Source organism: Anopheles darlingi, chromosome 2 (genome assembly GCF_943734745.1).
Source record: "Anopheles darlingi chromosome 2, idAnoDarlMG_H_01, whole genome shotgun sequence".
NCBI classification, from domain to species: Eukaryota; Metazoa; Arthropoda; class Insecta; order Diptera; family Culicidae; genus Anopheles; species Anopheles darlingi.
In genome coordinates this window covers 92,549,402-92,577,226 of record NC_064874.1, presented here as the reverse complement: position 1 = coordinate 92,577,226, position 27,825 = coordinate 92,549,402, and the positions used below count along the sequence as shown (strand labels likewise).

The window sequence follows — 27,825 nt, the reverse complement described above, 5'->3', positions numbered from 1 at the left end:
GTGATTCGGTTGAGATCACCGTTTCGTACGCACCCGCCCATGATGCAACGTGACCGACACTCGCGGTCATTTAGGATGGTAATTTGGTGCGAAAATGCAGGCTAACTTCATACTGCGAATCGGGAGCGCAACGGAAATTGGTATTGATTACATAAGCAATGATGACCGATGGTGAATCGATTTTGTTGCAATTGATTGCACCGGTCTTGCACGAATGCGATACAATAAATTGCATCGAGTGGAAAGTTCGAGCGCATTGCATAGTCTATAGAAGATGTAAACAGATGTACCATTGCATCCATAAAGGAATGAGAACAAGCATTCTTTGATCTATTAAGACGTTCTCTAACTTCAACGACAAATCTCTAGGAAAATTTTACGTTTTGCTTTCTGCTTTCCGAAAACAGATACGACAATGAAATATAGTAGACAGTAGACTTAAAAGTAGACAGTAGACTCAAAAACTTCGTCGATGTGCAATCCTTTTGCTACCCGTATGTGAGTACGAGGGAGTATGCGGACTTGCGAACCATCCGGATCACGAGGCCTAAGGATTTCGGATCGAATCCAATCCCACTGGTACGCGCGAACCCACCGGTGGTCACGTGGAGCTGCCACGTGGTAGCGGTCACTAGCACAACTGGCCCCAACACCGAATCGTGGCTCGTGTGCTTCAAAATTGTATTGCTGCCGATGTCTAGTAATCTTGCACGCGCCACGCGCAACCCCGCTCCCGCAAACCTGCAGCCCCGTTGCCTCCGTACGCGCCCTTAGAGGATGGGTTAGTCAATGGCGAGGCCGCGTAAAAAGCGACTTCGACGTAGCACAGTTCGACGGAGGTTAGTGTGGTCGGTAAACGCGACAGAAAACATTGTCGTCGCTATCACCATCGTCGTCGTCGTCGTGGTCGTTGTGATCGTCTATGAGGAGCTCGTTCGCGCCCCATCTACAGCGTCATCGAGCTGTGCTAAGCATTATGCAACTTGGTGGCTAGAGCGTCACGGGGCCCGAACAGCGCAACCGCGTGTTTGTTGCTCTGATAGTTTGTATCAGGTACTCGGGCCTGGATCCGCGGTGTGGGGGTAAAGGGGGAGGGGAGCTTGGCGTTACTTGCTGTTGCTAGCGATTGCGCAAAGGGCACATGCGATGCGCACAATCGAGTACACCGCACACGTGTCGTCCGCTGATAATTGAATCATCCTGCCTTCCCCTGTACGGCTCGGCCGTCACTTGCCGGTGGCACGCCTCCATACCGGCTATCAGATGCTAGCGAGATGTTATCTATCTCCGTTTCCCTTGCGACGTCACCAGCTAGTTGAGCGAGGTTGGATGATAACCAGTGTATCCGAGCAGATCTGGTTCAGTGTCGTCGCATAACCTCACTTTATGCGCAATGGCTCCTAACGGGATTCTAAAAATGTAGAATGGAATATTACAAGTCTTCAAATATTGCCAACGAAACGAAAACAATGTTCCCTTACTGCTTCTAGTGCTGATATCGTCGATGTCGTAACTTGTTTACGCGATGTTATGATCATCATGGAGAGTGCATCAAGAGATTCGACAGTAGGCAGCCGCTACCGGTTTTCCCTCCACCTTTTAAAGAATCTTGTAACGTGAGCCACTCTAATGTGCGGTATCCTTTCCAAAACGACGAACGTGTTGGACCGATCGAAAGACCAGATTGGACTTCGACTCCGGCCTCTTCGAATTCGAATGGTAATGCCGTGTTCGGAACGAACCGTCCACCAAAAACCGCGCTACTTCCTGGACTGCCAAGTATGGCCGATGTCGATCACGTTTCGTGACACTTACATAATCAGGCCTGATTGCTGGCTAGGTGCCGACGAGTTCTGAGTGATGGCCCCACACAAGATTCAGCTTTACGGTGCGCACTCTGCTGCTGGGACCCTTGGTGGTAGTGAGCGATCGAGTATCTTGATAGGCCGAGCGGCCTTCGCTGAACGTGAGTGAGCCGTGAATTGGATAGCGGATGATGGTCAACGAACGAATTAAGGTCATGATCGTTGGATTCCACCGCGGGCATTCGCACGCAGGCGAATACGAACTGGAGTTACAATAGCTCACTAGATGTCGCTTTCTGGCGCTTGTTTATGAAGTAAAATCATTAGTAGGGAGCAAATCTACATACATGGTTGATTTGTTTTAAACCAGCGACTGTCGATGTGACACAGCGAACTGGCAAAGAAAGGCACGGGTAAGGTTAGTGTATGCTTTATGACACATTTATGGTAATCAAGCAAAATCTAACCGATATTACACTTTCTAAATCCGCGCAAAGACTTTCTAATATCACCATTCTGTATCGTGTGTGTGGTACTATCGGTTTATGATAAACATTCGGGGGTTTCCTAAAAGAGAAAGTGTTGATTATGTGGCCGACTGGGATGTAGTGCATGATGGTAATAGTAATAAGTAATGTGCTGTCCGGTCTCAAGCGATAAGGATAGAACGGTCAGTACGGTTGGTTCGATCGATTGATCGATTGATGGGAGTAAACTCACAGAAGCTCTGGAGCTCTGTCGCTCTGCAGGTGAGGGTAAACAACTAAACTAGAAGGTGACCGGCCAAAAGCGTGACGCAGAGGTTGCTGTTTAGCGGCCAGCGTGACTACAACTGTAAAAACCATCGTTCAAAGTAAACTACTTCCTTTAGACGGAATTACGTACCCGTCACACTAAATTATATTCGATTTTCGTAACAGAACGTTTTGTTTTTTTTTATAATTTTGTAAGTTTTTTATAGTGGTAAAATAATATCTACATTTAATAACGCCAGGTATTGCGATCATTTCCCACGCGGTATAAAAAGCGAAATTCTTGGTAATCATTAAAAGACGATTAGCATTCCGAGAATGAATGCTTGAAAACTGCAATGGAAATGAGTAGAATTATTCAGTGTAGATAGTATTGTCGTGGTATTGCTTCCGACGATGTTATTGCATAGTGAACGAAAGATCGTGAAAATGTGAGTTACGAATTAGAAACGATTCGTGTCAAGCATAATACGCTATTCTAAAGTACCGATGGAATAGAGGAAAATCAATTTCTCGTCCCATCAGACTTTCAGTAATTTAGTTTAAAATTTAATTAAATTTGTTTTTTGGCTCTTAGGTATCGTTTGATTATGCTGCTCTTTCCGATTAGTACTGCGTATAATTTTAACTGCGACTATCTTGGCTTGGTCTGTAGTTTGACTAATTACAATCCTAAACGAGACGGCACTTTCTTTTATAAATATGTTCCAGACAATATGACATTCAGGATAGTAAATCTACAGTCTTCCGTATTGGGTCATGAGGTTTTTGACAGCTTTAGCTGGACGTATTTGGCTGTTATGGACTCGCCTGAAGTTATAAGATTGTTCATTTCTCGGAATACTACGATAACTGATTTAATTATTGACAACACACGAATGATTTCAATTGAGAGCGAGTTAAATGAAAACCTTAAGAAATTGAGGATTCAAAGAAGTCCCTTAGAAATGATATCACGTTCTATGGGTAATCTGAAAAGTCTGGAAATACTAACGATTTCTGGATGTTTGCTTCGAATGTTGGATTTGGGCGTGTTTTGCAATTTAAGGTCCCTTGGTGCATTGAACTTACCTCGGAATAAAATCCGATCTATCGTTAGTACAATAAAGTGCACACCATGTAGGTTATCTATGACTAGTATTAATTTGCGAAAAAATTTAATACAGGTTCTGAATCTAGAGTTATTTAATCGCTGCAATAATCTAGCTGACTTGTATGTAAACGAAAATGATATGGAATTGGTTGTGGGTAGCTTTGTGAATTATGCCATAAAGCGTATCGACTTTAGTATGAATGGGATAAATCAAATGAATTTGTGTCAATGGAAAACGCCATCTTTGGTGGTAATGTATCTGAATGCAAATTTGCTGTCTGCTATACCGCAGTGTGTTGAAAAAATGAATAGCTTAGAAATCATCAACATGTCGCACAATAATATTACTTATTTCAACAGCAGCTGGTTAGAGCCCATGGAAAATTTAAAAGTATTTTATATATCCAAGAATAGGATAGCTAGAGTAGTTCTCCATGGTTTTCCCAAACAACTTGACACCTTGGATTTAACTGGAAATGATCTGATCTCCTTTGATTTTTCATATGATTCAAAATCAAAAATATGTGTTCGACTAGATTCATATGCATGTATGCCTTTAAACGAATTGAATCATTTAAAATTTGCATTACGAAGAAGATGATTTTCTAATTCTGAGGGTTGTATCCATCAATGATTATTGAAAGGATATGTTAAAGCCAACTTAAAGGAAGCAATCGCAATCGCTCAATCACAATAAATAATCTTTATGAAATTTAATCAAACCATTTGCTATATTTTCGAGGAAATTTCATTGGGTCGGTATTGAAAATCTAAAGAGTAACGAAATGACAGGTAAGGAACAAATAAAGAAGTTGCTTTCTGGCATGTTTAGGCATGGTTGAGATTGGATGATAGTTGTTGTCGTCTAACCTGTTGCTGTTTTTAAACACAGGCAAAAGGCAGCAGCTATACAGTTTCGAAACAGTCTGTTTTCGATGTGTTGGGAATGTATCGGAAGTATCTCAATCGAGGATTACGAAGCAGACAATTTCAGAATTTAAAGAATGACGTGCGATGCCCCTTGGTTTGATCCCATTTTTTCCCTAAACATTCTAGATACCGAATTACGGTTCTTGGTACGTGCTTTGTGCTTATGGCAGCAATATCCAAATGATAAATTCAAGTGTTTAAGGGATGATTCTATTTAAGTGCGATTATTGTTTCAAATATTAAATGTAAGAGATGGTTCAAACTTCCTAAAATGAAGTAGGGATAGACAGAAATAGATTGAAATCTGTTGATTTGTTTTATGTTGCAGATTCAAAAATATGTGTCCGAATGTCAAATAATGTATGTATCCAATCCAGAAAGATCCTACTTGGCGCAAATGTAATGGTAATGGGTTCAAACCACTTGTACCAATTACTTTCGCTTTGTCATTCCTCGTATATCATAATCAAACGACGTAGTTCATTTGGATTATTTTCCTGCTCATACAAAAGAGCACATTAAAAATCGATCAATGGATTAATGTTCCCAAAGGGGGCGGTGGTGTTGCAGGGGATGGTGGAGGTGTTGACTGGGTAAGGAAGAGGTTTGCCAATGTATTCGAGAGTGAGAATGCTTTTTAGTGATTGGATGATATTTGAATCGGGCAGTTTCTTTTCATTTATTTGGATGACATTATTCTAAGGGTTTTTTATCTGAAGAATCAACGATTTTTATGGAAATGTAAGTACTATTTAAATTTCTTTTTATTGCGCTTTATGTTTTTATTTTTTAGGTGTGCTTAGTGTAAAATTTGCTTGTTTCATTTATAGGTACAGTGTGATTGTGCTGTTCGTGCCGATCAGTTTTGCGTTTAAATTTGTTTGTAATGCAAATATATGTTGGCTGAGTCATTATAACCCAAACAAGGACGGGACGTTCATGTTTAAATACGTTCAAGAGAATATGTCCCTTAACATTCAAGATCTTGACTCTTCCGAAATCTCCTATGTGCTATTGGATAGAATTCCTGGAACGGAGTTGGTGGTAGCACATTCTCCTGATGTTAAACGATTGCACATTTCTCGGAATAATAGAATGATCAGTCTGACGATAATGGAGACAGGCATAATCTCAGTGGAGTGTGATCTGAATGAAAACCTTCGTGAACTGATTATTACATCAAGTCCCCTTGCAACTATCTCGGCTTCAATAATCAATCTGAAAAACCTAGAAAATCTAACAATACAATCATGCCTGATTCGTCAACTAGATTTGGGTGTGTTTTGTGATTTGAAGTCCTTAAATTTTCTGTCCTTATCTAAGAATAAAATTCAGTCCATCGTTAGTAGGGTGAAGAGTTCACCATGTAGATTAACTATGACTATTATCATTCTGCGAGGAAATGAAATAAGAGTTCTGAATCTAGAGTTATTCAATCGATGCTATAAACTGAAAAGGCTGGAGTTTCAAAGCAATCAAATAGAATTGGTTACCGGTAGATTTGCGAACAAGGCCATTGAGAGTATCGATTTGAACAAGAATCGGATAAATCAACTGAATTTGTGTCAATGGGACACACCATCTTTGGAGGAATTGAAGCTTGATATGAACTCCCTGTTAGCTGTGCCGGCGTGTGTCGATAAAATCAAGAGCTTAGAAATCATCAACATGTCGTACAATAATCTTACTCACATCAACTATAGCTGGTTGGAATCCTTGAAAAATTTAAAAATCTTAGATATACATATGAATAATATTGATAGCGTAACTCTCGACAGTTTTCCCAAGAATCTCGGTAACACGGGCTTAACTGGAAGTGCATCAAAATCCGAGGATTATTCAAATGTTGCAGGATCCAAACTGTGTGTTAAACTAGAATCTAATGTATGTAGTTGCTTAAATGCATCTGAATTAGCTTAAACGTGGATTTCGAGGATGATTTCTAGGTATGAATGATACTTACTACTTGTATTTACCTCATTTACTTCAATTGCACGCTTCAAAATGCATTATCAATACCGTTTTTGGTGTAATGAAATCTGAGTTTCTATAATGATTTCTGAGTTCTAATGTAGACAAAAATAAAGTTTTTTATTGACATCAGATGCTTGCTCACGAACGCATACGTTAATTCCTACTGGTTCCTCTAATCACTCTGTGTCTATTGGTGGTAAGTAGTTTGATGGATTTCCTCAAATTATAAATTCAAATGATAATTGGTCAGATATTATTGCTATTATTGTTTCAAATATAAAATATGTGAGGTGGTTAAAAGTTTCCGAAAAGAGGTAGTGATAACTCGATGTTTGATAATAACGATCGAAGGTTGATACAAAGGTGCATGTTCAGTTAGGCTATTCGTATTGTTCACCAACGTTCCTGCTCGGTGCTTTGCAGTGGTAGCATCGTGGATGGTAACATTCTGCCAGGATAGTTTCACAAGCTTCGGTGGCCAACGACATCTCTTCCTTCTCAAAAGTTGTGTTTCCATCGTGTGCGTGCAGTTGAGTTGATAATATTCGCCGAATAAAGTGACTCAGCGCTTCAAAGTTTCTTCGCATCGATGAAGCATCGGCTTTCTGAACCTACACGGTGCGATAACCTGGTCACATTACATCCTCGTTCGCAGCTGGTAGCCATTCGTTTCCACATCCGGACTCCTGGTCGGCCACCCAATGTTGGGCGAGCTCGCAGGCCATATTATGCAGATGATTTAAGCGCGCCACACACCGTAACGCGCCGATCCTCATGTGACACAGCGATCGATGACCGGAACGGAATGAAGCGGAAGGAGTGAACCCGCCCCCCCCCCCCCCGCCCCTGCTGGCCATCGACAATGATGACAGTCGTGAGAGAAAGCTTTCCTGCGAAAGGCCGCCCTGAACTGAACAACATTTAACCGGCGAAATTTGTCGTCCAAGATGGTGCCGATGGCGAGGGACCGCCGTTCGTTCATTGGCCCCAAATTCGCTTTTTGGTTAGAAGGGGAGGTGGAATGGGACGAGAAGGAGTTGTGGGAAGCACAAGCAAAACGTCATGCCAGCGGTCAACGGACTCTCTCCCTCGGATAGTGGATGGACTCACGTGAGCACACATGTGGAAAGTTCGACCCAGTGCCTGTTTACTGGCCAGCTTGTGTGCGTGTGTGTGTGTGTTGGTGTGTTGTTGTGCGCCGCACCAGGAACGCAAACGGCCGGATTTGGTTTTCGAATTTCCATTTTTTCGGGAGGGATGATTTTACTTTTGCCTTTTCTTTTTCCCATCGGTCGATGACACGATAAATAGTTGTGCAAAGAGATGGCGACACTTGCTACTGAAGACTACCGGGTCCGCCTTGTGTTCCTGTGTCACCACGCGCTGTTAAGTAAGCATTTCACCTGCACTGAATGTGAAAGTCTTACGGATTGTGATGAACTGTTATGATTACAAATGGTAACTATATGTTCAGGTTTAGACATAACCAAGCGATTCCCGAAAACTAGAGACTCAGCTCCAGCTGCTTAAAAGAGAGCATAAATACTGGTATTGCTTGGTATTAATAGATAGTGGACACACTGAGATCCATAGTGACAACAAAAATGTGCAATATTTTTAAATTGAATACCTTGTTCTTAGAGGAAAGGTTTTGCAAATACATTACCGACTCATTCGATCCTTTTTCTTTTCGTTTTCAGTCATTTATCCTGTTACTGCCTTGCTGTTGCTAGGATCGTTTTGTTAACTGAAAAAGTATCTAGCAAGGGTTAGAATGTTTTCACTAAATATTTACCTGCAATGTACACCACAATATATTCTAGTAATGAATGCTATGGTAGGAAATCCCGGAACAATTGTGCAAACATAAAATGTGCGCTTCTGGCGATGTTGAAGGACAATAATAATTAATGCGCTTTGAAAGGGTACCCAACCACCATCATAAACCCGATTCGGGCGGTGGGAACAATTAGCATATCCATAGCTACAGAACAACCTGCGGAAATCCTGTTCTGCCTTGCTAAGCTCCTTTGAGGTCGGGAGCTAGTAGCTAATCTTGCTGCGAAGGACATTAGCGAGACAAGGAAAAGTGCAGTTCTGGGATCATAAACACAAAACTTGAACTTGACTGGCTCGCCATGGGCCGGAATGCAAAGTCCGTTGCAAAAGGGCGTATGCCCACGGTACACGAGAAAGGAACGCTACGGAATGCTGAACCAGGGCGTAGCATTACCTTACCAAGCGGGATCAGCGGGGGTTGATACGGAACGAGATTAGGCATCCGCTCCCTACGACCCACCCTTCGCCAAAAAGGGGCCCGTATCGGGTTGTGCACTACCCGTTTTCCGTTTCTGGGTCATGATTGTTGACTTCGATCGTATGATATACGGTTGCAGCTGCACCGTGGACCCACCTATGAATATGCATACAGCGTTGCACATGTCCGTGGCGCTTGTCTGCGATGTTTGTGCACTAATTGTAATTGATTGCGAATCAAAGTAGACTTGCAGGATCTGGAGAGAACTGCCTTGGGAGAATAGACGGACGACGGCAGTAGTATGCAGAATCCCGCAGCCCACTAGGATCCAGGAATCATCCTTCACAACAAGGTCGATAGAGTGTCACCGTTACATCGCTCACACCGTGCACCTACTTTCTTCCAGCATAGTAAGCATGGCTGACTGTCCGCGGGGCACTACGATGCTGTAAGCACGTCGTGCAAACTCACGCTCGTTACATGGCCCCAACAAAACGACGAAGCATGTGACGTCGATCGGCCGAGGTTAGTGGCCTGCTAACTTGCTCAACTCATTTGCACATTTTGGAAACAGTTTTGAGAGAAACCGTTTGCGGGTTAAGAGGGGGCCGGACCGGAATCGTGGCGCTCGACCCTCACACACACACACACACACGCACGCATCACACGGACCCTCCGATGGCACTTTCTCCGGGAGTGACGTCGCCAAAACATGTGGAATCCCTCCCATTTTCTCCTTCTCTCTCTCCTTCTCTCACACACAGATACATATTCTGGTTTTGTTTGTCTCTCGATCCTTTCCTGTCTCACCTTTAATGGTTTATGCTGTTGCTTCGACTCCAACTGACTTCAGGGATGGACGACCGGGGATAGTCCATCGTCGACGGACGACGTCGATGACCGGGGATGACCGCGATCGGTTGACAGCAACAGCGGCCGCAGAAACAGGAACTCTATGTCTCACTTCTGAGGTTATGTCTCCAGTTATGCGTGCCGGGGGTTTCCGAAAAGGGGCACGGCGGCGGTCGGCGGTCGGCGGTGGCGAAAGCTACCGAAAGTTTGAGGCCCCAAGATCGAGGGATGCGGCATTCGGTGCCGACTGATATGTGTGTTTGTTTGCTGATCGCGAGTGAAAAGTCAATGTACTTTCGCCGGAACCCAGCCGGAGCGCTACGGGGAGGGACACGGCGGTGTGTTGTAGTAGTTGTTGGTTTTTGGTCTTCTTTTCGACCGTATTGCTGTTTTTCGCTCTGCCACGTTTAAAATGAAAGTTTAAGCCAGTCATACCGGCGGAATGGGACATCTCCTCGGGGGGCCTTTTTTGGACGTGCTGGACTACGGATTTCACCGTGTCCGACGAATTTTATGGGGAGGGAGGCTTCCCGGTATTATGCTCATTACTTCATCGCGATACCAACACGGCGTTGGTGCAGTAACAGGAGATTATTCATTTACTGGTTTTCCCTTTTCGTTCCTTTGGCATACTTATGCACTAACCGGTAAGGACCACCGTAAGGGATGAAGTGGAGTGTATCGCCCTTAAAGAATTTTCTGCTACCAGATTAGCATATCGCTTTGCCCCATTTCGGCTATCCGTGTGTTCGCCAAAGTGCTCCCAAGTTGGTCCATTTCTGCCTTCCTTATCCCAAGGGGTGTTCTGACCCAAGCGAATCGATTCGACACCGGCAACGCGAACCCGGACAGCGGATCACAATTCGAAAATAGCCTCACGAACTTCGCGGGTCCATTCGGTCAGCTTTAGTGCTCTAAACAGCGCTAAAGTGCGGTGTGTACAGTGTGTAGCACGCGGGACCTTGAGATTAGCTAGTATGGCCATAGTTCATTTCCTTGCTGCGCAGGGTACCGCCCCGTACAGGTTTGCGGCGTTACCGGATTCCTGAACTGAACAATTTGCCAATTCAGCAACGACATCGATACGGTCTGGGCTACTTAGCATGACCACTGGGAGCAACTTGGACCACTAGAGCCTCGAGTGGTCTTAGATTAAGCTGGGCGGCACCGTAAGTGAACCGTAAATTGCCTCACCGGGTCCATGGGGTCCACCCATTGCTCGCGAATTGAAATGTCACGTTATGCGCTATCGATCAAAAAGCTTGATCCTTTTGGAAGAAAGGATCTTGCAAAAATCAAACGCACAAACTTTGGTAATGACTATTTCTCGACTAACCATTTCAAGCTATTTATTCCCTATTATTCTAGACAATTGGAACTGAAGAAACAAACAAAGGAGGCCACGACCAGCCAGCCAGCCAGCCAGCCAGTCAGCGCGTTCTCGATCTGAAGGAATCTCAAGGGCTGGACCGGCTATTTAAATCACGCCCCGGCACTAGAATGGAAAAAAGCACTTCCATGTACCATGGTCGGTGATAGCGAAAATCGGGGCCCACCCCGGACCCCGGCTGGGCGTTGATTTGTGGCGCTCAGCGCACGCGATTCGTGCCGCGCCGCGTGCCGGAACTTGATAAACAACCACCTTCCCGGGGGCTTGTAGTGGCTGCTGCTGCTGCTGCTGCTGCTGCTGGCCAGCCACCAAGTAAAAACAGCCTCGCAGCCTTAAATCAATAGTCTGGGTGGTGCTCAGTTGGTGGTGGTGGCCAGCGCCCGCGGTAGTCACCGTTTCGTAATGGTGTGCGCCTTCCGCGGTTCTAATTGCCAGCAGACATTGAGACAAATCGAGGTGCGAAGAAAGTAATGACAGCAGCAAGAGCAGCAGCAGCAGCAGCCACAAGTACCCTAGTTAACGGCAATCGTCACTCCAGTCCGTGTTGTTCGATAATACCCCTCCACCTCGCCTCACCCGGGTTCACGGTGTCTCTAATCCCTTTAGCTTGTGGGGGGCTCTCGCGCTGTATATGTAAACGAGCAATTAAACACAATTTGACTGGCCCACTCGCTAGGCCAGGGGTGTCGTTTCACTATTTACGAGGTGACCGGGAATGGTCGAATAGGAGCGAGAGAAGCAAGAGAGCTCGAGGAGCAAGATTTGTTTCCTGCTTTGCTTGGCGTCGTCAAGTGACATTTGTGCCCTCGATGCACCACGATCGGTGCTTTCGTGGGGTGCTTTGTTCTCGCAAAACCCTCGGACTTGCCCCTCCGGAGGAGGGAGTCCAAACAGGGCGTTGGCGGTCGGCGTTTGGCCAGCAAATCACGCGCGCTCGCACCACTGCACCTGGTTGTCCTCGTGCAGTGCACGATGGAATGTCACCTTCTTGGCGGCGGGGAAGGCGGTGGCTTTATGATTGACCGTCCAGTACGGTGCGGATTTCGGTACGGTATCATGGGTGGTGCTGATGGACAATGGGTTGGTTCCGTTCCGTCGAAGAATGAAGGTCACATTCGGCCACTAATGAATCGTGCTAATCAACCCATGAACAATATGCTTTTACTTGTTCGCCATTGTGATCCAAACTAAGGCAACGAAAGAGAATGTACCTCGGAGCGGTGGGCTTGATTTTCTATCGAGTGGCAAGCCAAGAATCACCGTTATGTGGACCTATGCTTTGGACCACATGTGTTTGTTGGGTTTTGCTTTTTTGTTTTTGGTGTGGTGCTCTCAAAACCCACGTGAATGTGTGGCCGGTGAAAGTAGCATAAAATGGAAAGTGCACCACGGTGCACATCGGTTTATGGCTGGAAACGCACCACCCAGACCACCACCACCACCACAAACGCAGCGTGGAAAGTAGAACAACCGAGATCGTGAAATCGCGGCTTCCGCGGCGGAGATCGCTCTTTCTCTTCGCCCCCTTCGGGGAAGCCTCCGATTCCGACCAGGCGACCGTAATGTGCTATTGAATAATAATGATCCCGATCCCGATGCCGCGGGGCGTCCGGACCAGCGGTGGCCGTTTGTAACGTTCCTCGCGTAACCTACACGATGTGGCGCCTAGCGGATCTAGTGGGACCGAAGATCGAGCATAGAGACACCGGTTGGATGTGGAACGCGAACTCGGGAAAAAGTGAAAAAGCTAGTGAAAGGAAAATACGGATGGAACTGGAGAAGCCACTCGCTCTCTGACCGAATTTCGAACAACCAACCGACTTTCCAATGGCGTGCCGGCTGCCGGTGGCTGCCAGGCATTAGAAGGTTGCGGGGTTGAGGAATCTTCGCACGGCATGCAGGGACGGCGCACGTGCTGATGACTTCTTGCAACTGCTTCTGATTAGCTCACTTTCTCTGATTTCACCGGTAGTATTGTGTTTGTCCATTATGAAACTGCTAGATGCGGTGTACGAGATGCTGCTCTGTCATTGTCATTCGTCTTCTTAGGCGCTTAGCTGGGTGTTTGACTTTCCACGTTTTACTCCATTAGAATAAGGCGAGAAATCAGGTTAAGTATACGATCGTAAGCTTACCACTCCACACTGTCTACTTCCCGGTTTGTTACTTAGCGCAAACCAACATCTTCTTACACTTAGACACCGATGTGGTCGATGTTTTTATTTCCCTTTTAAAATTCCAGTACAGCGACTTCTTTGCATGATAGCGAGGAGCCATAAAGGAGGTTAGCTGTGGACGCAAGGTGAAGGCGAGCGGGGATGTTGATGCTGCTGTTAACCTATTTCCGATGCCCGCCGTAGTTGCGGAGAAGCAAGTACCTGCGTACCCGTATACGGATCAGACTGATTACTAGACATCTAATGGTTGAAATTACGAGCTTCGTATAAATACTAAGCGTTGTAGCTGGTCTATTGGAAGGATCATTAGATTTGTATTTTCTTGCATCACGATGTTGTAATAGTTATTTGTAATTTTATCAACCTTCGTCTTCGTCTATTATTTCTCTTAAATAAAGCAAAAAGTTGTAAAACAATTTACCAGAAATCGTGTTAACCCAGCACTGGAAATGAGTATCGAGCTCACCTGCGCGCTGCCCGGGCTAAAACACTCTCGGCAGCCGATTGGGTTTTTAGGTCACGCTCTCGGCGTCCTCATTGGCAAGATGCTGCCGGTTCTATACCGGTTCCGACCATCCATTACTCGTCCTCTTCCCCATGAATTTCTCCCATCTCGCAGCCAACACCTTCGTCGTCGTTGGTTGGTTTTTATCCAACATTCCATTCCCTTCCCATTTCTTGCGACTTCGGACGGTCCGGACGGACGGATGGACGGTTCCGGGATGGTTAGATCAGTTTTTTTTCTTGCGATGCGATCGTTTCATAGACGATGGGCTGAATGTTAAAGTGGCCCACGAGGCCCCCGTGCGCCAATCTAATCAACATCGGATCTAAACAAACGTTAAAGTAGGATAGTGAAAGTAACAGGAATGGTAGAAATGGGTTGTGACATAATTATGGTCACCCTATCGACCGACACTCCCGGGATTGGTGTACCGCCAATAGAACAATGAAGAAGGATCGTTTCTCGCTCTCTCTCTCTCTTCCTTGGGTGGGTCTTTTGAGAGTTTTCTCAGCCAGCGGCGCGCTTCCGGAAGCCATACCGAAGGGGCCGAGTGGACTTTTCATAATGCAAGCGGTCGTGTGTTTGGCCACGTGTATGGCGGTGGTTTTTTGGCTTCTTTAACCGTCACTTTGATCTCACGTTTTAAATATGGACTAAGGAGTAGATTAGTGGTGCTCGTTGAAAGTTCGGTGCTCAACTTTGAAGTTGCGGAGAAACTAACTTACCAGGCTAACGAGAACAGAACCAGTATTGTGCGAGAGAAAACATTTTTAACCCATATTATGAACCTGTCAATGTTTTGTAATAATAATATTCTTTTCAAGTAATCACTTCTAGAAGTTGGTTTTGAAAGAATCAAAATTAATACTGAATTTAAATATGTGATACCGTGTAACAGTTGTGTCACTCTTATGTCACTTCAGAACAAAGGAAAACCCCACAGGTTTATCCCGTATATCTCGATCGAAAAAAAAGGGTTTGTTGATCACTCGCATGACCAAAACGCAACCGACCATCCGCCCCCCCCCCCCCCCAAATACGCTCACTCATGTCAATAACAATACTCTGAAGTGTTCCTCTTGGTAGCTGGTGACGAATCTTTGGCACCGATTGTGTGATAACACATCCTGTTGACACATAATTCCCTGCTCATCCATTGTTAACTCACTTCATTCAATGGCCATTACGTGCACGGCAAGGCAAAAAGGAAGGATAACTTGGGTTCGAGAAATTGGGCTCTCACCCCGTGACCACGCCATTACCGCGATCGTATCTGACCGGTAGGCAATGATAATGAATCGTTTTACGGACCCCTCAAGCAAGCAAAAAAGTAAAATGCGTTCCATCAAACGATGGACGGCAGCGAGGGCGGTGGTGGTGAGGAATTAAAGTAAAAACATACATTCCAGCATTGGTCGCTTGCCTACGCTGAGCGCTGGCTCCAATGATACCTCGCTCGCTCTCCCTCATCGTCATCGGTCGATGATGACGCACGATGGTGATGGTGAAAGTAGGTGAATCTCTCAACCCAGTCTGTGCCGCGAAAGTAAAGGCACGCACCAGGCACGATCGGTACTCTCTCGGGACAGTCGATCGGACAGTTGGTCCCACACACCCGGTCATCGAAACCGGATGATGGCCTATCCGGAGACGCAACGCCGTGGCTCGAGAACGAGAGAGAGAAGCAAAAACTGATCAGTCAAGACTGGGCCATGACCGGAGCCAAATATGGTCCCTCCCCAAAGATGCTTGCCGGAGGATGGAGAGGGCCCTCAATCTTTCCTTTACCTCGTAACCTTTCGTGTCGCTGTTTCTTATGCTTTCTGTGGTGAAAGTTGGTCACCACGGCCAGAATGAGAATCAAATGCGGCTGCCTAGTCCGTCAGCTCGACCAACGAATCGATTGACCTTTAAGCAGCTCAGAGAACGGGCACCATTGACACACTTAGTCGATTGGGTACGCTGCTGGTTACGCGTAAGGATCGTGATGTAAGTGAATTAATCCTCCACAATTTCCGATGTAATTTCCTAAATATAGACGTCCAATGAGACCTACCGCAGTCAGAATGCAGAGCCATCGGTTGTCATCATTTCTATTCATTAACTACCACGGCTACCATCACGGTGGTCCGATGGAAAACCCTCACCAATTGAAATGGTCAACAGATGTAAACCATCGGCGTCCAAACGACGTACGTTTGCAGCGTACTATATTGCATTTTCCAATGCCAGAAGGTAGCGTTACGTTTTCAGGTGGACACCCTATCAACCGCGTATAAGTACGTTACAAAATAGAGCTCGCGAAGCGCGATGATCTTTGTTTGTCACAAAAGGCAAATGCAAGCACCACAGTTGCCGTCCGCGCCAGTCAGCGTCACGGACCAGTCGTAAACGGTGCATCACGCGATGGCAGCTAGCAGATAAGGGTGCATGTGAAGCATAGGGATAAGGACGACCGAATGATGAACGAATGACCGTGCCCTAGAGCTCGGATCTTGAACTCCGATTCCACTTCCCGCCGTTATTGATGATGTTATTCAATCGATGTCGCTAAGGAAGACGTTCGGCTAGAGTGGACACAGACCGGACATGATCGTCTCACACGTTTCTCTCTCTCTCTCTATCTCTCTCTCTCTCTCTCTCTCTATCTCTCTCTCTCTCTATCTCTCTCTCTCTCTCTCTCTTTGTAGGTGCAATAGAGCGTCGTCGATCGAACGTGTGAGTGGACAAAGCAAGAGTTACACGAACAGTACGACGTTGTCGGCCATTGGATAGAATATAAAATTGCTCCCGCCGATCTGGCAGGGGGCCAGTTGGGATGGACACAGATTAATATTAATATTCTAGCGTGGCGACACTATGGCGATGAGCAGAGCTGTTCCTGGAAACGATGTACAGCGGTTCGTCGGATCGTGGTCACGTCATTGACGCGCATTTGGTAGGGGCTTGGTGCTCACAAGGTCGTGCCCAGGGGGACGGTTGGACCAAATTTATTTGATGGTTTGAATCCAACAACTTGTGAGGTGTGTATCTACACTATGTGGTCGTCTCTCTGTCCACAGTATTACTACGAAGTTGATAACTAAAGGTAAAACAACAAAAATTGGAAAAATCTTCTCTGTATAAGAGTTATTTCATGAGCCTTTGGTAATTCAATGTATCCTAGATTAAGGAAAAAACTTATTTTGTCCGCAATATTTCATCATACATTCTACTCTTTTTCTATCCCTTTGGAACCTCGCCTTATAAACTTCAAAAGGTATAAACCATTAACATAATTAGCTTAAATTTATAAATCCTCAGAATTCCAAAGTATTGCAGTGCAGTGAGTAATTCGAACGCATTAGACGATGAAATGGGTTAATTTCAATTGAACACACACTTCACCAGACAGCACCAATCAGCAATTCTGGTTTTTCAACCTAGCACCAGGTATTTTGCTCCACTTTTTGCCAACAGATGCACATTCTACATACCCATGCTGAACGGTGTCTATCTGTTACTTTTCTCTCTCTTCTTTGTTAGCCATTAGTCCGTACTTCCTCTCCAATTACCACTCCCAGAACATGTTCTATGAATGAAAGGCGTAAGGCGAGCTCCCGCCGTTGCGCTGCGGTCCGTGTTGTGTAGCTGTTGTAATCGTACAGACGCAGAGTAGCAATGCAATCCATTATCAGCTCTGCCGTAATTTTAGCTGTTGCTAATGCCATTAATAGACTCTTCAATCTTCACCCCCGGGTCTGTTACGTCATGTGCGCCCCAGTTGAAGTAGTTGCTTCCGTACACTACATTGTCTCGATCGGGAATGCGCGGGGGCGATGGCTGCTCTCTTCATCCCTATCAACGCTATTTATGGACCGGAGTGATAGGCTGGATATAGTTGGCGTGCAGCGATCTTCCGAACGTCGTTTGTCTCGTGAAACCCATGCATCCGTAACGGTTTGTCGATTCAAAAATAATGTTTTGCTAGCATAAAATATTATTTAAATGTATCATTTATGCTGACCGTTCAACAAAGAACCATTGCGAAGTGAGAATCGCGGCGTTAAACTAGATCAAGTAGGCTTCCGTTGACAAACAAACGACGATTGTAGAATTTCGAGGACCGAACAGTCAAACGACATCGTCCACGAAAGTGCAACAATCAGAACGGGAAACCAACGTGGTCCCGTGGTGTTGGGTGACCGTGGTGTTATGTCGCCGTCATCAGTCACAGTTGTCGTCCTATTATCGCCTTCGAATGAGGCCACATGAACACGCGGTTTGCGGGGTGGTGAGTTAGCCTTCTCGCCATGAGCGCTAGCCAGCAACAACAGTGCTGTGCGGTGGGTGCATGTGGTAGTAGCCGTACGGTAGTAGCCTATACGAGCTCTCTTGCCTACGCTTCAACGGTCCAAGTCCAGATTGTAGAATTACATCAGCGATCGGGCGAATTATGTAACGTTAGTTTTGATGTGCAGCTAGTGGGATCACACCCGGCACGCCTCGGACCAAACTGTGCCAAAGAACGGTATGCTCGAAATTCTTGCCCAATTAGCATGTTTCATTCGTCTGTTTGTTTGCCACCTTTTTCTTACGTTTGGGATTGTTTGGTTTTGTTTTGTTTTTTAAGGGATGGGGATGTGTGGGTTGAAGAATTGAGTGGGTTGATGGAAGTGCTTCAACCGTTGTTGGAGTGATTCTGTACTCAGTTTTATTTTGTTTTCACTGTCTTCGTTTTGTGTTGATTCGGTATCTTTATACATTCAATATTATATTTATAAAAGGCACCAAAAGAAATAGTCTTATTTTAGTTCCTTTTTTATTTAGTACCTAAGCGTAGTAATAAGCATGAGTGATGTGAAAGGCTACTATATTATATTTAATTAAATCGTACCAGAGTGTGTTAGTTATTTTCCTTATGTTGACTTTTATTAAAGAAGAGAATTTACAAAATGGCAGCAGTTGCGCGTCCTCGTCAACGTCATGCAGTCACGTTATCAATCACGTTTTTCGTTTCCTTTTTTTGTCGCGATTCGACCGCGCCTAATCTTCGAACAAAGCAGCAAACGAGAGCCCCTGTAGCCCATATGCGCTGTTGAACAGTGCTTGCTGGTAAACAAATCCAACAAAAAAAAATATGCTTCGAACGCGTTTCCACTGGCAACGACACGGTCGACCTCGATGAGCTGGGAAACTCCGAGGGGAATCCTCGTGGCAGTGTCGGTGATTACCTAACCTCAATGCTTGCAATACGCAGGAAGTGTCCGCTTACCTTCTTGCGCTCACGTTATTGAGTCATATCTCCTGGAAGAGCGAAGCGGTGGCTTCGATCGCTGGCCTCGTGACCGATCAAAATCAGCAATACTGCTCGTACGCAAAAATGGCCCCACAATGGCGTAATTGGAAAGCCGTTTCTTCATCGTGCGACAGTCGTTCGGTTCTAAATTGTTTTAGGCCATAAATTAATCGATTTAATGAGAAGATGTCAAAATGGAATCCATTTCCAATCATTAACAAGTCCTTTTCTGGACCAAAACCGACACCGGCATCTAATCGGTAGAGCACAGTGCACTAATCCTTACCCCACGGGGCCCTGTGTCCGGCGCGTGTAACAGTCTGTGGTTTGTGGCCTTTTCGTTCTTCCTCATACTGCTCCCCAGCCGCCAGTAACGTTCTACGGCAATACATGCGTCGATTGCGACAACACATGCTCTGGAATGGAAAAAAACGGAGGCGTGGAAAGCAAACTAGGTTGGTTCGAATGGTGGCCGCGTGCCTCGTGCCGGTGCACCCTCGCCCAAGCCGGTCACATGTTCCGGTGGCTACATTGCGAAAGCATATGCCGCACTGCGCACTCCCAGGGTCCGCGGCATCGAATGTCGTCCGTAGCGTCGTCATCGGGGCGTCACATGTCGGCCCCACTCGAACGCACGCGATCTGGTTGTCTTCCGAGCGCCAAAGGAACTAGAACGCCCCGACAGGCCCTGCGCACCGATCGCGATCGCAATCACGCGTCACTCGCTCCACAGTCGCTCGCTATCAGGCTTCAATTCCTCTTCCTTCCCCCTGGTTTTCAGTCGAGGTTTGCAATTTCCTACAGCGACCGCGACAAAGCGACCGAGGGACGGGGACTGGCGGGATTGTTATTGTTTTTAATCTGTTTCATGCTCTCGTCCTCGCAAACCCACCGTCCCTGGGGCGCCTAGAAGGTCCCCCCCCCCCCCCCCCGGTCTAGGGGGGCCCGTTACACAAGCCTAACGCCATCGTTTGTTTGTTTGTTTGTTTGGGCGCTCTCGTTGTCGGTTTTTGTTTTTCCTCGCCTCGCCGATTTTGTCCTCGCCGATTGCCCTCTCCCGCCCGGTGGCCAGTGTCTTTGCAATGAACAATTCACTCGAAGGACGCCGTCGTCAGCGGAATCGGCAATCGGTTAGGAGTTGGCTCCATTTTTGATGACGATGGCAAATGAGGCGAGCTGCAAAAACGTGTCACCGAATCAGGGCGAAGGTAGGTAGCGGTTGAGTGGTCGATTTGGATCGATTGGGCCACACTGTGGTCCCCCGTGTGGCGGATGACGCAATCGTCAGAACGCGCGCAACAGGCCAATCGGTATAATATTCTACGAATGTTTCGTCATGCTCGATGCACGGGATTGAGGAACTTATGCTCGAGTTTGGGGTCTATTAGTGTGTGTTTGTCGTGTACGTGTACAAAAATCCCTTGACTCATTCATCATGAGACCGGTTAACATGAAAAAAATAAATCCGCATGAATCATAAGCAAATTGGCAGTATATGGGTTTCATTTTCATTTTTCAGTTTGATGATTCGTGGTGATAAGCAACGTTGCACGAAAACATCTCCAAGACACTGTCTATAAAGAGACATTGTGCAGCGAAGGCCAGACACAAGCTATTGAGACCAAATTCTCGAAGACAGATTGTTATTTCGTGAACAGGAATGAACGTGAAACGCATGGAATCGACCTGTGCGTGGGAACGTGGTAAAGATAATACCGAGCAGCTCTCCTTGACGATGTAATGTTCACACATGACGTCAGCTTAGTGATCACCAAACGCATGGAGAGCAAAGAACGGATGACGCAAAGAGATCAACGAATGAAAGAATATGCTTAGTAGTAATAAGTTCTTCTGTGATGCTTCTGGTGCAATATTGCACCATAAATTGAAAATGGACGACCCCAACTGTGATGCCGTTCCTAGCAAAATTGCTGACGTAGGTTCTCAAAATGCGAGGAACAGCAAAGTGATTCCTGGTAGATAAATCGCAAATAAAAAAAAAAATGAACAGGAAGCTTATCACCTGATAAGCAGGACCCGGATTTCTGCATCAACGGGTATTGAACTCGCCCGCCCTCGCGATTGCGACACCAACGTTACAATCAATTACTTTGTTCCGTTGGTTATCTGTTTTACACTTTCGGACTCGAAGCCAAAAATCACCTGGAAGTGCATTAACTCTTTGTTGGTTCCGCGAACACGGTTTCTGGAATGATGAATGGAATTCGCTGCCCCGGGGGAGGTGGGGCCTTATCATTTCGTGGTTCATTGTTACATGCGTCGCTGTGTTCAGCGTTCCGAAGGAAATTGAATTTTGAAATATGCTCATATACTATTATTTAATTTATTGTGATTAGTGGAGTCGCAATACAACTATGTTTTTCGATTACGAAAATGAGCAAGTCGTGTTTACAATTTAAAATAAATTAAAATGAATTGTTGAAATCGTAATTTTTCATTACAAAAATAGATATGATGGTTTCTGGTACAGAATATAATGGACTTCCTTTTTTAATATACTTTGTTTAAAGAACTTATCATCAAAATGCAAACCTTGTTGCATTGAAACGTTTAATTAAGGTAGAAAGGTGATTATCGTTCGTTCATTCAACAACCATATGATTAATCAGTGCTACGAATAAATGTGTTAACGCAGCATTTTTTTTCAAAAAAGATGTATGGAGCATACCGTGGTGCTGCATAATCCTTCTGTAATTCCACCTTTGCTCCAACCCGCTGGTACAAAGACCATCCGCAAGCGGAAACGTGAAGCGCATTGCATCCGAAAATAGAACGCAACGGATCCCAGAACCAGCCCAGGGATCCTTTGGTTTCCGCCATGAAAACGTGCCTGTGGCGCAAGAACCCGGTGAGCATCCGGAAATGGAACATCACGTTGCAGCGCCGGATGTCGGTTGGTTTGTGCGCGAACACCGAGGACTACGGCGAGGAGTGTACTTGCCACGAACTTGGTTTCCGAATGGTGGCTGCCTGATGTAACAGACTGGATGTGGTCGCTGTAACAAGCCCCACGAAGCCCCGTATAGGGCGTAGGTTCCAGTGGGAACTCCACGTGCCCGCGGAAGTATGCGTCCCCCCGGTGGATGAGTCATCGCGTTGCAATGCCCGGACCGAGAGTGGCCGTTGTGTAAGCGGAGCAGGGTCATACTCTGTTGTGGATCGGAGTGGATCGGTACATCGAGGCCTTCTTGGTTTATCATTGCGTGTGATTATCACAATTCTGGCGTTACCTTGACGCCGCAAGTGCCGCAAGAATGCACTGCGAGCGAGGATGACGATTGACGATGGCGCTGGTAGTAGGAGCAGCAGCAGCGGTTCTTTGTTGTCTCGCGTCGCACTGTCGAGTGTTGTTCTGGCGCATCTGGCGGGAGAGGGGCGAGGGGGGGGAAAGGGTGGCAGGGTGATAAAGGAAAGCGAAACCTTCGATGGAGGCGGCGGTGCGACATGGCGCATGGAAACAAAGAGCGTTCTTGCGCCTTCTTTCCATGCGACGCTCACTCGATTCCTTTCCACGCACCCCCCTATACCCTGTCTAATGGACAGCCAGACACACACACGCACAGGAACACGAAGCTGCAGATCACCGAATGGGGTTCGCATTACGTGTCCCCTCGTTCGCCTCGGTACGGTACGGTAATGTTCGCACTCTGCGGCCGCTCTCTGAACACGCCATCTCGTTCGGGCTGCCGGCGCTTATACCATCACCATCACTGACCTGGCATAATTTCTCGCCGGTTGAGTGAACGTTTTCACCCTGTGTGCGCAGCGGCGGGGCGCCTCCATCTTCCTCCGGGGGCCCCTCCCCGGGAGGTAGGTTCGCGATGCGCGCTGCGCACTGCGAGTGAGTTCCCGGCCAGTGAGATCTCTTTGTCGCGCCGGAATTGCTTCTTGTGCATCCCGGGATGCAGCACGAACCCTTCCTCCCGTAAATTCGTCTAGACATAGTCCCTTCTACATCCCTTCTGCATTTAAGGGGTGGCACACCCCCCCACCAGGGCTTCCAAAAGCGTCAAATGGAGGGCTCCAATGGATGGGGTTTGCAGGTTATTGCATTTGTTCCCGGGCTCAGGTTCATCTCGCAGAACTAGATCATCAGCGCTCTGACACACCAAAAAGGTTCACCGGAATCGCGAATGACTCACCGTGGACTGGCCACACCGTTCGTGAAAATCCCGTCTGTTGACCACCCGGACTGCGATCCAATTCCGTTCACACAAAGTGAGACCGACCGACGAGCGTGGCCAGGGTGACGCATCATAGCGCCCTTTAGCGCCGCCGCGTGAGGCCACCCCCTTCAGTGTAGCACCCGCTACTCCCCCAAAAAAACAAGGGTACACCAGACAGCAACGGGGCGACGGAAAGGGTTTCAGGAAAGACGAGTGAGATAATAGCGCTCGAGATGAGCGCCAACGGCGAGGCGTAGCACCAACACCAGCATCCGGACTTTCTTCTTAGCTATAAGCTGGCAGACGGTGGTGCTAGTGGTGGTGGTGGTGGTTGTGGCGGTGGTGACCTAGAATACATGCGAACGAACGCACGGAACGCCTCGCTCACTCACTCACTCACTCGCGCGGATTGTCTTCCGCATAGCTTCTCTTTGCCATCCCTTTCCAACATCACGACGCGACACGCTAGACGGTTTGAGTGCCGTGGGCGCGCGCGTTCGGCACTGAGTTCGCCACACTGATCTTGCCTTCATGGCGCCTCCATCGGCACCGAGCACGCCACTCATCAACTGACTGGCAACGAAGCTGGACGCGAAACAGGACCCCTCGGATCCGGTCTGCAGTTAGCGTGCGCGTGCGTTCTTCTCTGTGAAGACAAACCAACCAGCATAAGCAGCAACATTAGAAGCAGCAGTAGCAGCAGCAGCAGCAAACATCAGACAAACCAACCAAGCAGCAGATTTTAGTGCAAACCAGCATAAGAAGTTCGTGTGAAAATTGTTAGTGAGAAGGAGGTTGATAGTTATTCAGTTTGTTGCGACGGTGTTCGTGATCGAAAAGCAACAGAAACAGAACCGTGTACCGGTGCCCGATGCTTGTGCATTCGTGTGTTGTCGGTGTGGCAGTAGCAAAAGCATAGTGATAGCCAAGTGAACGTGAAGAGAGAGATACCTAACTTGCCGCATCGTATCGGTGGCGCATTTCACCGTGGCATTGATCTTTCCCATCGTGTGGTTGTCGCAGACACACATTCGTTTCAAGTGCCTCGTTGTAAGGTGCCGAAGTGTAACGGAAGCGTTGTAGAGTGAGAGAGCAAAAGAGAGAGAGAGAGAGAGAGGTGTGAGAAGAAGCGACCGAGCGGAAGAAGCGAGAAGTGGGTCACGGAAACGAATTAACAGCGGCCACAAAACTGCGGCCAACAAACAGCGAGCGAGCAGAGTGTGCGGTTTCACGGGTTTTCACGGTTTACCGGTGACCGACGATCGCAGTAGGCAAAGCAGAAAAGTGTGAAAGGAAGCTAAAGCTAAACAGTATTGGAGTGTAGTGTGCTTTTTTTTGGTGTACTCTGTACGGTGTGCGTGTAAGGATTAAAAAAGTTGACAAAGTTTAGGACCCAGAACGGTGCCCAGCGTGAACCAGAGACCGCGAAAGCGGACATCACCCGGTGCAACGGTGTCGCGCCAAAAGTCGCACACAATCATTGATCCTCTCGTCCGGACAGAAAGCGGTAAGTGTCTGCCCCACAAATTCCCCCCCAAAAATTCATGAGTTAGTGCCGCGTGCCGCAGAAACGCCAAGACGCAATGCTGATGCGTGCTGATAAGCCACCGAGAAGGTCGTTCGGTTGCGTCCCTTGGATTCGAATGTTTGGATTCAATTACTTTTTGTCAAACGGTTTACGCTCACGGTCGTCGTCGTCGTCGTGACGCAAGACCTGGTGCGAAGTGATAGAGACCGAATGGTGGTGGTCCGGGGATTGAGGTTTCGCGGCTGCTAATCGTGCTTGACACACTAGCCTTTGGCCCGGCCACCACCTCCAGTGGTCGCGTGTTATCACGCGATGAACGGGAATGGGTTGACATCTTCAGCGGGGTTGTTCGTTTGGAGAATTTTCCGGAAGAACGGTGTCCGCGGTGTGGCCGGAGGGCACCACCGGAGCACTGGCCTTTTATCAGGGTTTCCTCATCGCGCGTGGGCCGGTTTGGTTGCGTGGGATTTTCGTTCCTTTGATTGTTTTGTTGCCCTCTCTCTCTCTCGCTACCTCTCTGTCGCGGTAGTATTTGTTTTATTTACATTTCCCTGCTATGCTAATCGATAGGATGGCGACCTCTTGAGGTGTGGCGTAGTAGCGTGGGTGGCGATATGTGGGCCATCTCATTCTGACTCTCTCTCCCATTGGTTCTTTTTCTCTCTTTCTCTCTTTCTCTCTTGTGTCTGTGTGTTTGGCGCGGTGTTAGGCAATCGATAGAACTTTCCATCCATCGGCCATGATACGACATGGGGGCACCAGAGCTTGTTGTTTGTTGACCTTGCGGCGCTCATCGTGCCGTACCTTTTTCTCTGCTCTGTATGTGTGCACGGAGGGAAAGAAACGTGGTGTGATCGAAACGATGCGCAATATACAGGACGATTCGTTGCTGTTGCTGCTGTTACTGCTGATGTTGTTATTGTTGTTGTGTTGTGTGGCGTTGTTGCTTTTACGGCGATGAGCACTCACTCGCAACACTCGCGGCTTTGGCCGGCTGGGTGTTCGGTTTGCTGACGTCATCGGGAAGCGGTCAATGCACGCCGTCGACGTCGACGTCGACGTCGCCGCAGCCGCCACTGTTCTCGCCGTTGCACTGATGAACGCCGCGGACTTGGAGCTCGATGAGAACGATGATGAGCTTTACCCAAGATTGCGAAACCAACACGACGAGATTCTGGTAACCACCTCCATTATCATGAGTCACGCACAGACTCGTGCCCAATTATTCGCCATATTTTTAAAGGTGAATGACGAAACATACTGCTGCTGCTGGTGGTAGTAGTCTGAGGATTCTTTGACCTCTCTCGCGCGTTGGTCGCAGAGAGAGAGAGGGAGAGAGGAGGAAAATGAAGCAATTTTCGATAGATTTCATCATCCACCAACCGAATTCTGACGCAAAACTCGCGACGATGAGCTGAGTGTCGGTGTGCGTGTGCGTTGTAGACCCACGGGTTCTAGTCGATTAAGGTCTGTTGTGACATGCTGGTACATGTTTGACTGGGCGAGAATTTGGGGGAAATTCCAAATTGTCACTTTCGGGAATTCTAATCGGCGACGAGCGTGTTGGTGGTTCACAGCAGAGCCATTGGAAAACATAATCGTTGCTGGAGAGTACTGTGCAACGCGCAGTTTGTTTTTCGACATCCTGGGCCTTGTTTTGCAACCGATAGCAAGAGAACAAAAAAATAGAAAAAGTAAAGAAATCCCCGTTCGGGGGTAGAACGAGAGCGACTGCGCCATCATGAGGTGATCTCCTCCGTCTACCAATGGGGTGAGCGCGGATAAGAGAAGTCGCACGACAACAACGTGCTTACCGTTCGCCTGCTGGGCGATCAAGGACGGTCAGCGACGCCATATAATTCTCGTCGCCATTCTACTAGGCCTGATCTGCCTGATTATTGGCTGGCTGACTTAATAGTGGCAGCAGCAGAAGGAGGACAGTGTGAGTGGGGTATGACGATCGCATTACCAAAACAAGCGCCACCAGTGGAACAAGCACCAAAGCGTGGAACGCAAACAACAACCCCTTTACCTTTTGCTACGCAAATCACCCAAAACACACACACAGACAGAGATAAACGGCTGGTAAGAGGAAGGGGAGAAGGTGATCGATACAGTTCTCCCACCTTTGCAACTGAGTCAAGAACGAACGCTCGTAACGGTCGTCGTGCTCAGGTGAGGCGTCATCCACACGATCTATCTGGAGGTACACGTGGTGCTCGAATGACGTAATGCCATGTTGTTGACGTTTACTACCTAAGGAGGCGACGACAGGCTACTACGTGATTGGATAGAACGAATGGAGGGGCTACTAGGATCACTTGGTACCCGGGGTGTTTTCCACGGATAAGTGAAGAGATTTCCACGTTCTTTCAAGATGGAAATCCCTGCACACTCCGGGTGCCATTCAAGAGGCGTACTCCACGACACATTCATGGGAAACACGTCGACCGATGGAGCGCTTCTTGTGCAATCCTGGTTGGCGATTCTCGATAATGCGTATTACTCATTGCGGTGAGCGGTTGGTATATCGCGGAGCGGAGAAGCACGCAGACAGAAAACAATGCTATTTCCGCCTCGCGGCCAGTATCTAATCTACGCCGTGATTAGGCAGCTGCGATGGTGATGTAATACGCGAAAGTGATATTATTCTCGCCACAAGAACGGAACGGCGTGTAGAACGAGCGATTGGAATGTTGTTTTCGCGGTCCGAGCGTCATGAGAACGAGAACGAGAACGTGGCGTTTTGGTTTTCGAGGGGGAAACCCCCGGCCGCACATTGGCAACAACTGGCGATATCAACGACGACGGCGACGACGACGACGAATGGCGTGTGGCAATGATTTGCAAACATAGAGCGCGATAGCTTTCCCGTTGGGTTTTCGAAAACCCTCGTGGCATTCTGGAACCTGCGGAATGTTGCATCATACGGTTGCGTTGGTGACAAAGCATGATGATAAGCGAAGCAGCAACGCAACAGGCCACCATCTGGGGTGCCACTTTTTGAGGCTGCGAGGGTGTGTTGTTGTCGATCAACCAAGCGGCTCCCCCCCCCCCCCCGCCTCCCTCTTTGTCGTCCTGTTTGTCTCGTCTGATA

At 47.3% G+C, this 27,825-nt stretch overlaps 2 protein-coding genes across 3 annotated transcripts in view; both read left to right on the top strand.

The window, feature by feature from the left end:
- Window positions 1–4,995: 4,995 nt before the first annotated feature.
- Window positions 4,996–6,591, top strand: LOC125951831 (leucine-rich repeat and death domain-containing protein 1-like). The gene is made up of 2 exons (XM_049680903.1): window positions 4,996–5,321; window positions 5,411–6,591. The coding sequence occupies exons 1-2, from the start codon at window positions 5,314–5,316 to the stop codon at window positions 6,498–6,500; spliced, it is 1,098 nt and encodes a 365-aa protein (XP_049536860.1). The 5' UTR covers window positions 4,996–5,313; the 3' UTR covers window positions 6,501–6,591.
- A 17,161-nt stretch (window positions 6,592–23,752) lies between these two features.
- The window catches only part of LOC125951806 (putative uncharacterized protein DDB_G0288537), a 9,744-nt gene continuing 5,671 nt past the window's right edge, over window positions 23,753–27,825 (top strand). Inside the window, exon 1 of one of the 2 annotated variants that reach the window (XM_049680864.1) lies at window positions 23,753–24,707. The gene's annotated coding sequence lies outside the window, so the exon portion shown is untranslated. Of the gene's footprint in view, window positions 24,708–24,769 lie in introns of those variants that run through there. The other variant, XM_049680863.1, reaches the window with a different exon arrangement.